The sequence below is a fragment of the Neovison vison genome, chromosome 3, assembly GCF_020171115.1.
Source record: "Neovison vison isolate M4711 chromosome 3, ASM_NN_V1, whole genome shotgun sequence".
Taxonomy (NCBI): domain Eukaryota; kingdom Metazoa; phylum Chordata; class Mammalia; order Carnivora; family Mustelidae; genus Neogale; species Neogale vison.
The window spans coordinates 12,754,979-12,764,349 of NC_058093.1; the positions used below are offsets into that span (position 1 = coordinate 12,754,979).

Below are 9,371 nucleotides of genomic sequence, written 5' to 3' on the forward strand. Positions count from 1 at the left end.
GGCGCAGATGAAAATCTCGGGCAATTTATGTAAGAAGAGTGGAGAGAAAATTACTCTGTTGGCAGGCAAGCAGCAGCACATTGAACCCCACTGCACGTCGGGGAGAGCAGCCGAGATGGCCCCATTCCAAGCAGCAACTTAGCTTCAGAGAAGCAACATCATCAACCAACTAAATTAATGTTGTTATTTTGGATTTTATTGGTGTGTAGATTGGCTTATGTGCTTTGTCATTGTATGTTTGCTTGAAGGTACAAAAGAGCTATAAATCTAGGAGACTCAACTAACTTTATGTTAGCATATATTAAAACAAAATTATAATAAAAATAATGGACATCAACACCGTAGGATCCACATGAATATTTGTTTCCTTCAAAGGGGTTCCCTAAATGACTCAACTTTAAGAAACCCTGCCTAGAGGACTAGCAAGCAGGCTCACAAAACTGACGGATTCCATTTGAATTGATTTGAATATTTAACGCTTTGCTATTTCCTGTGCCTTTTATTTCCATCATTTCAAATATTTATTTTCAGAATGCCTGCCAAATTCTTATGGCCCGTCTTCAGCCAATCATCAGGAAAAACCCTAAAGGAAGATGGGAGGACTGGGTGAGTGTTTCCGTCCTTATCCCTGCCAGGAAAAGCCAGATACATACATGCAGATGGGAGACGGCCCTTAATGCCTGGGCTGACGGGTGCTGCCCGTTCAGGAAACAAAGCATTTATTAACATTTACTTCTGCTTTTCTGAAAAAGCAAAAGCCATGTCTGGATTCACTGAAACTTGATTTTATTTCAGAGCCTGATTTCTCACAGAGAATGCTCTGAAGTAAAACACACCTTAGGGTTACTGTCCCAACTCTGTCACTACTAGCTCTGGGAGACAAGGTTCACCCTCAGTGCCTCAGGACCTTGGTTTTCTCTCCAGAGCAACAGAGATGATAGCAGTCCTGCTATCAAAGGAGGACTCTATTTTTAATAATTATTATTAATATTACCATTAGTATTCCTATTCCCAGCCCTATCCAGGTTATACTCTAGGAGGGAAGCTGATGTACTATACTGAGTGACAGCGGGTCAAATTATTTGGGGGAAAAAAGCAGAGGAAAAGTACATACATATATAGACATGAACATACACATAGAAACATGTGTGTATATATACATATCTGTGTAGATACTTACATACCAAAGTGTGTGAATATGGTCTAGCCCCCTCCTTAATTTAAAAAGCCAAAAAGGCATTAAAAAATAACTTTAAAAAATAAACTTTACACTGTCCAACAAACGGTAGAGGGCCTCGGGGCATAAGCAGCCGCCCGTACACATCTGTCTGGGAAAGCACGGCCCATGGCTCATCCAAGGCTCACGTCTCACCTGAGGTGAATGCGGGTAGAAAGCTTGTTCCAAACAGGAGGAGGAAGGTATTTTTCATCACTTTCCCTAAATTTATATCTCGTTGTAACCAATCATCTCTTCCAGATTACAAAAGCCTTCACAGAATCCATCAGTCTCTCAGCTACTGGATATTTCAAGTAAAGGACATTTTACTTTGGGTTGGATTATAGCTGGGCAGAAACAGTGTACATTCAGCAGTGCGAACAGGTGCCCGGAGAGCCTGGGGGGCCCTGCGGGGTGCCCGCTGTCGGCCCTCAGTGCTGGCTCACGGCGGGGAGGCCCAGGGCTTCCACCAGGAAGGCCACCACAGCTATTTACACGCACCGGGACCAATTCCAATGACTTCCTGCTGGAGGGTCGGGCCCAGACACTGAGGGCCTTTTCCCTGGGCCTGCGGTGGAACCATTACAACTCTGACCACACCTGCGCTTACTGAAGAAGGGGAGGGATGCGGCAGCCATGGGGTGGGTGCCCCCTCTAGCCCCAGGCCCCACAGCACAGGAGGCGATGAGACCACTATGAGGAAAAGGGCCTTTCCTTTTCACTGCTGATTTCTCTTCTCAGAGGCTACCAGACTCACATGGACTGGGAGAAGGAGAAGGGGGAGCCCTTTGCGTACTATGTGTATGGAGCGGCCTGTTCGGAGGTTGAAGTGGACTGTCTGACGGGGGCTCATAAGGTAAAGAGCAGTATTTGTGTTCGCCCTCTGCATCAAGTAAACACAAACACTGACGTGCTTGCCGTGCCGTACGTGATAATCAACTTGATCCTGCAGGTGGAAAAACCAGGGACAGACAGCCAATTGCAGTAAAGAGCAGTAAAGAGTAAATCCTTTTTTCCACTGTGTATTTTCTCTTGGAACAGCTCCTTAGGACTGACATCTTCGTGGATGCTGCTTTCAGCATAAACCCAGCCGTGGACGTCGGACAGGTGAGTGATCCCAGCATGCTCTGACCAGAGGAACTTTTGGTCGGTTCCATTCAGAAAAGTATTTCCCAGAATTCTCCAGGGTTGTTTATACCTGGTGCAAGCTCTCTGCTATACATTAAGTATCTGACGCACACGCACACAAATAGATGAAATACTGGAAAAAATTTCAAGAAAAGGTTAACAATCATTGTCTTTGTAGGGCAGGAATATGTGTGACTTAGCCTGCTTTATAATTCTCCGTGCCTTCTAATTTTTCTCATGAATATTAATATGTTTTTAATTAGGGAACACTACATAAATACATAATAATAAAGTTCCATTAGTAGTCATATTAATATTAAATTTAAACAGACTGCAAATAGGAAAATATAAAAGAAAGAGAAATACTTAAGCATAATTTTTTGCCTCCTACTGAATTTACTTCTGATTTTAATCCCACAAACAATAAAATTAAGGCGCTGAAAAGTCTTTTTAAACTTTGAGTTAAAAACTTTCTAGCTGTTGGTGTAGCTTTGCTTTTTTCTAGCCTTGTTACTGAAGGTGGAGCCAGTGGACCAGCCACCTCAGCCCTAGCCAGACCTACTAACCCGCCCCTCGCAGTGAGGCAAGGCAGCTGGTCCCCAGGGTCCACCTGAGGAGCATACTGGAGCCATTGAGCAGCTTGGCGTCACACCTGACAGACACCTGGTGCTTTCATCTGCCAGCGGCTTCCCAGTATCCTAAGTCCTAAGAGACTGGTTTACCTGGGTTGGCCGTTGGGCTTTATAAGGAACAATTTTATTGATCCCTCTGTGCTTTTCAAGATTTGGTCCTCAGACTCTGCAACAGAAGTACTTGTAAGTGTTTGTGAAAACATGGATTCCTGTACCCAGGAATTCAGCCCAGGCTTAGACTTGGTCTGTCTTAACTTTGCTGGGCTGAGACAGAAACCAGCACATTTAACCTGCACCTGAAATTCATCTCAAGCCTATAAAGTTTGAGAACCACCGCTCACCCAGTCCTTGACCCCCCTTCCCTGTCTTACCCACTTCTCCCAGATCCTTTCTGCTGCTTTATCTTTTAAGCAAAGTCAGAAAGGGAGATGTCATGATTAAGGAAATCCTGCATTTGTCTCACCGGAAAAGGGAAGAAAATGAGTATATTAGACTTGATCTCTTAGACTTTAGTCTTTTCCTTTAGGAATAAGAATTTGGAAATATCCAAATAGAAAATTTAGATTCGTATACCTTATTCCTTAATTTTGCATTTTCAATAAAATACAAACTGTAATTCTCCTTCAATTCTTTAACCTCCAGGCAGACACCCCTTAATCCTTTTTCCTAGAGAGTATTTGTTTGTAAATAGAACTCAACATGACTTTTAACAAAAATATTTAACTTAATATAAGTTTTTTCATCCCATCTTATTTAACATTTATCTACTTTCCATGGTAATTTATAAAGGGAAGTAAAGAAATACGGGTACTGTAATAACCTACAGTGTTCCATTCATTCTAGTTCATGTTCCTTTAATGTTAGCTTCTTTTTCATCTAATTCAACAGACATTTATTAAGAACCTATGTAAAAGGCCTCAGGTTAATAATAGAATACAAGAAGGCCACGGCCTCCAAATGCTCATACACATGAGAGAGAGCAAGGAGGAAGAGGTGGATGGAGGAAATACTCTCTGAGAGCCACTATGTGGGGGAATGTGTTCAAGGTAGAGTGAGCCGGGAGGAAGTAGGTCCTAAATCCACCCAGGAGGTGGTAGAAGGATCCAAAAGGCTCCAGATAGGCAGCAACTTGGAGGATGACTAGGAATTCTCCAGGGGGACAAGCTGAGATGGGGAGCAGTGAAGAGAGTCAGGAGAAACCACAATACAAAGACTTGGCGGTCTAAATGAAATCTGGTGGGCTTGAGAATCACCCAGAACTTACCAAGAGTCAGGTACCTGGAGGATGGGTCACTTGGGCAAGAAGAACTAGGGATGAGGCCAGGCAGATGAGAAGTACCAGACCCTGCAGGACCCTTTGTAAACCCACCCCAGGCTGTCAAGGATGACTTACTATGGTCAAGAGAAATGGTTCCATTTTCAGTCACATTGGAGTAGTTTGTCAATCAGTATCATATACTTATAAACTGTGAAATTTTTGCCTGTAGATTGAAGGAGCATTTATCCAAGGCATGGGGTTGTACACCACAGAGGAACTGAAATATTCCCCAGAAGGTGTCCTCTACTCTCGAAGTCCAGAGGACTACAAAATCCCGACTGTCACTGAGATACCAGAAGAGTTCTATGTCACTCTGGTGCGTTCCCGAAATCCCATAGCCATCTACTCGTCCAAGGTAAGAACACAAGACCTCTATGTTAGTTCGTAGGGCTACCAAAACAAAGGACCACACACTGGGTGGCCTAAACAACCTAAATACCAGATACATTTTCTCACAGTACTGGAGGCTGGAAGTCAAATCAAGGATTGCTTTCTTCCAAGGCCTCTCTGGATTGCAGATGGCCACCTTCTCCCTGTGTCCTCCCATACTCATCACCTCTGAGTGCACATGTCAGATGTCTCTCTCTGTATGGCCCAATTTCCTTTTCTTGTTCAGACACCAGTCATGTTGGAATAGGGCCCATCCTAAAGACCTCATTTTAACTTAACGCAGCTCTTTAAAGACCTTATCTCCAAACATGGTCAGAGTCTGAGGTAGGGGGTTAGGACTTCAACATATGAATTTTGAGGGAGCACAGTTCGGTCTATAACAATCTACTCTTTCAAGAAATAATGGTCTGAGCACAAACCACAGACCAGAGTACTTTGAAGGAAGAAAGAAGAAAAATTAGTACAAAGAAGCATTGGTGACTCATTCAAAATATAATGCCCCCTGAATTTGCTTACTCCTTTGAATTGAAAAACCCAGCAGGAAAAGGGAAAAGAAAAGCAAATTCATGGCAAAGTGGTGCTCACTGACTCCAGAAGACCGAGAAGACTCTTCACTCATGAAAGCAAGCTTGAAACAAATTTAATCAAAACAAGAAAAGTCGGGGTGCCTGGGTGGCTCAGTGGGTTAAGCCTCTGCCTTCGGCTCAGGTCATGATCTCAGGGTCCTGGGATCAAGCCCCGCATTGGGCTCTCTGCTCAGTGGGGAGCCTGCTTCCCCCTCTCTCTCTGTACCTGCCTCACTGTCTACTTGTAATCTCTGTCTGTCAAATCAATAAATAAAATCTTTAAAAAAAAAAACAAAACAAGAAAGGTCAAGGAAGAGTCAAACATCTTAGGTCATTAGGCTAAGTGCCACCATGAGATAAAACCGAAATTGTAGGCAAATTTTACCAGCCCAGAACTTTATTTTCTGCACCCTTCTCACATATCCTCCAGACTCAGTTCTCTCTTATTTGTCTACCTCTCTCCACACCTCCCCAAACTGGAACAGACTTTCAAATGAGTTTCTCACTATTTGCTCTGAGCTGTAAATAGCTGCTGATCTGAGAGGTATTTATTGAGTCTGTGTTCCCTGGAGCATATGGGCTCTGATTGGCCCATAAAGACCTCTGGTGAGGATTCTTGAATACAAGTGCACCAAAAAACACAACTTCCCCCAACTTAAGTTCTATTCTGAGCCCACATCTGGCCAGACAGATGGTAGGCTAACCTTAGATTTTTCAGGAAATTTCCTCTCCTTCTTTAAGTAGGTCAAGATTGGGAAGAAGACAAGACTTCCTGTCTGAATGGCCTCTATCTCTACTTCTGCACCAGGAGCGTCTCTAGAAACCCTCCTGACACGGGGTGCAATCCTGCCTTTTAGAGTCTAGCCACCTCCCTGCCAGTTTGCTCCAAATAGGACATAAGACCTTTCTGCTCCCCTCCTCCTCACTTCAGAGGAAGCCCTTTCTTCTACCCTCTACATCTCCCTCTACATTTGCTTTAGAGGTGAAATCAAAGCCAGGGATAGGCTTTATTTGCTTGGAGATAAAGGCCAATCTCTCCACTGAGGCCCTGAGCACAGACCACAGACCAGATTACTTTGAAGGAAGAAAGAAGAAAAATCAGTACAAAGAACATTGATGAATCATTCAAAATATAATGGCCACTACACTATTAGTTCAGAAACATCCAGCACGCACCAGGGACATTCGCACACAAGCAACTTCAACAGGTCACTCTTTACTGTCGTTTAGGCTCAGCTACAAAGATTGCGGTTGTTTTGTTTGGGTTTCGAGTTAAACAAAAATGGTCTGGAACCCAAAGTGGAATATTCTAGAGGGCACCAAGGGCTTTGGTCTTTAGAACTTTACCTGGGCAAAGGAGCAGGAGGTTTTAGCTGACCCACTATCCTGATGTCCTGGACCATCTTCATGAGTGACTTTGAGGAGGACCCCACACACAAATCAGCATGGGGGGCATTCGGTTCTGGCAATTCAGACATACTCCATTTTAAGTATTCCATACTCACCAGAAGAGGTGAGTGTGTGCGTGTGTGTGTGTGTGTGTACTCAAATTAGTCCTAAGAGAACCATGCATTTCTGACAGCCTTTTACCTTCCTCTCAGGGGTTGGGTGAGACTGCAATGTTCTTGGGATCCTCCGTGTTGTTCGCCATTTTTGATGCAGTGACTGCTGCCCGCGAAGAGAGGGGTCTGACCAAGATCTTCAACCTGAAGAGCCCAGCAACTCCTGAGTTTATTAGGATGACTTGTGTGGATCAATTTACTGACATGGTAAAGGTGGTGGGGGAGGTCCCTGTGGTAATCACGGCTTACATGGGCCTTCAGGTTCTTAGTATGGATTTGGTCACCATGACAAAACCCCAGGGCAGGTTCATCTTTTCCAATGAAAATTCTCACTGTGCCTTTACCTGCTACTGCCTATATACTTTAACGTAACTGCAAGGTGAGCAAAACTCTTCAAACGATGGCTTGTTTCAGACCCCAAAGAAAAGCAGACTCAGTGGCGCTAACGCTAGTAGCAAATCCACATGGTAGCTAACTTCTTGAAACACTTAATCAAAATGCAGTTGAGGTGGTATTGTGATCACCTTAATAACTAAATGGGATGAAATAGATATCGGATCTGGTCAATTATTCAGAAAGCATTTGTTAAGCAAATTGGTAAAAACAATTTAAATTAAAATATCAGAGTCACTGGGCACTCTTTGATATGCCTTGTAATGACACACAAATAGAACACAGTTTCATTTCCAGCTGCTAAAAATATGTCTAGAACTATCATCAGAGAGTGTTCCTATATTGAACTGCTTACTGCAGCCCTAACTGAACTGGATTGCACTTTATGCCTTTGAAAGTACAGGGCTTCTGAATAAGATGCATCTTATCCCAAACATAAGAAGTTTATGAAAATAAAGAGATTTATGACTCAAGGTTTGAAAGGAATAGGAAAACTATATATTTTTGATAAGAATAAAACAGACATTGGGTTTTTCTTTTTTAAAAAAACAGTTTTTCTTCTGAATTACACATTTTGCATATATAACATTTTACTAATAATTATCTTCCTTTTTTTATTTTATTTTATTTTTTTTAGATTCCTAGAGATGATCCTTCAACATTTACACCTTGGTCCGTCCGTGTGTCTTAATACTACATTTCTCTTAGAAAATGAAAGAATACATGATTGACCTTAAAATTTTCAAACCAGAACAAATATAGATTGGCTCCTGATTGTCAAGGATAATTTTAGTATTTTTTAGCTATTCTCTGTGGTTTAGGTCGCTGTGTAATTGTGTTTTAGGACATAAATTTATACCAAAAGATATAATGAAGCTTAGAATCAAAAATCCTTCTTATTATTACCATTATCCTGAAGATCTACAACATCATGATTTTAAAACATGGTAGAGTTTCCATTCCCATGGAGCAACTCGAGAAACTGCTCGTGGTTTAGTCTTCAGAAATCTGATCACTCATAAAATCATCCACCCCCAAAACTCTCAGGATTGGATCCCCAAAGCCAATAGTGTGATGGTGATAACCAGCTCACCTGGAAAAATTTGTGATTGATAGCGGTTGCCAGTTTCTGTGGTGTAAACAACCCACCTCGGCCAATTCCGGGCCACTAACAATGAGGTCTCCGAACATGAGGTTGGAAGAAATGTCCGTAATTGGCTCTTGTGGTCTCCAGCACTGTGAGCCCACCACAATCCTCAGGCTCCTGCCTCTCCCATGTGGCCAGTTTAACTGAGGCTTAGGGGTGTAAACCGTCCAGAGCCTCCAGCGGGTCCTCATCTGCCATGAGCTATGCTCGTGGTAGTGTCCTCCTCTCCCGGGAAACCACACAGAGTAGAAACAGTGATCTCAAATCATTCTGCAGCCCCTTGATTTGGCTCAGTGTCTGAAAGATGAAATGGGCACCACCTTCCTTTTGCCATTTCAGAGGAGCACTGAAATCCTGAGGGGTTGGGTTTTGTTTTTTTCAGTTATTTCTTAGCCATTCTGCATTGCATTTTCCCAAGGAAGTGCAGGGTTATGCCAGAGAAGATGTTCGGTTCCTATGAGGTTTAAAACAAAATAAACAAACTGAATCACTTGTTGGAATCTGTGTGCTAGATATTAAAGCTCTGCGTTTATTCACAGAAACTTTGTGGTAGAAGAAAAAGCGTGAATGACTGTTCATGTGTGTTTGAGACCAGACTGGGGAAGAGAAGGCTGGCAGGAGAAAGGAAAGGCTTCTTTCCAAAGAGAAGTCTCACCAATCAGTGTCTTTTATTCTAGGAGGGGTGTGTGTGTGTGTGTGTGTGTGTACACATATTTTTAAATGTCTGTTTAAATTCACCCAATAATTTAATTTGCCTAGAACCCACCCCACACAAACTCATTGTGCCAGACAGAACAGAAAAATAGGATTACTGGTTTATTTTTCTAGCAGTAAAAGAGGAAGACACATTTATCACAGACACAAATTAATTTAAAAAGTATTGTACTGGGGCGCCTGGGTGGCTCAGTGTTTTAGGCCTCTGCCTTCAGCTCAGGTCATGATCTCAGGGTCCTGGGATCGAGCCCCACATTGGGCTCTCTGCTCAGCAGGGAGCTTGCTTCCCCCTCTCTCTCTGCCTG

At 42.9% G+C, this 9,371-nt stretch overlaps 1 protein-coding gene across 3 annotated transcripts in view; it reads left to right on the forward strand.

Moving 5' to 3' along the window:
- Window positions 1-8,852, forward strand: part of LOC122902176 (aldehyde oxidase 4-like) — a 59,421-nt gene extending 50,569 nt beyond the window's left edge. For 2 of the 3 annotated variants that reach the window (XM_044241260.1, XM_044241261.1), the window contains 7 exons: window positions 532-606; window positions 1,478-1,530; window positions 1,958-2,072; window positions 2,258-2,323; window positions 4,464-4,649; window positions 6,852-7,019; window positions 7,843-8,852. In XM_044241260.1, the coding sequence (XP_044097195.1) occupies window positions 532-606; window positions 1,478-1,530; window positions 1,958-2,072; window positions 2,258-2,323; window positions 4,464-4,649; window positions 6,852-7,019; window positions 7,843-7,896 (717 nt within the window). In that variant the 3' untranslated portion in view covers window positions 7,897-8,852. Of the gene's footprint in view, window positions 1-531; window positions 607-1,477; window positions 1,531-1,957; window positions 2,073-2,257; window positions 2,324-4,463; window positions 4,650-6,851; window positions 7,020-7,842 lie in introns of those variants that run through there. The other variant, XM_044241262.1, reaches the window with a different exon arrangement.
- The last annotated feature ends 519 nt before the right edge of the window (window positions 8,853-9,371 follow it).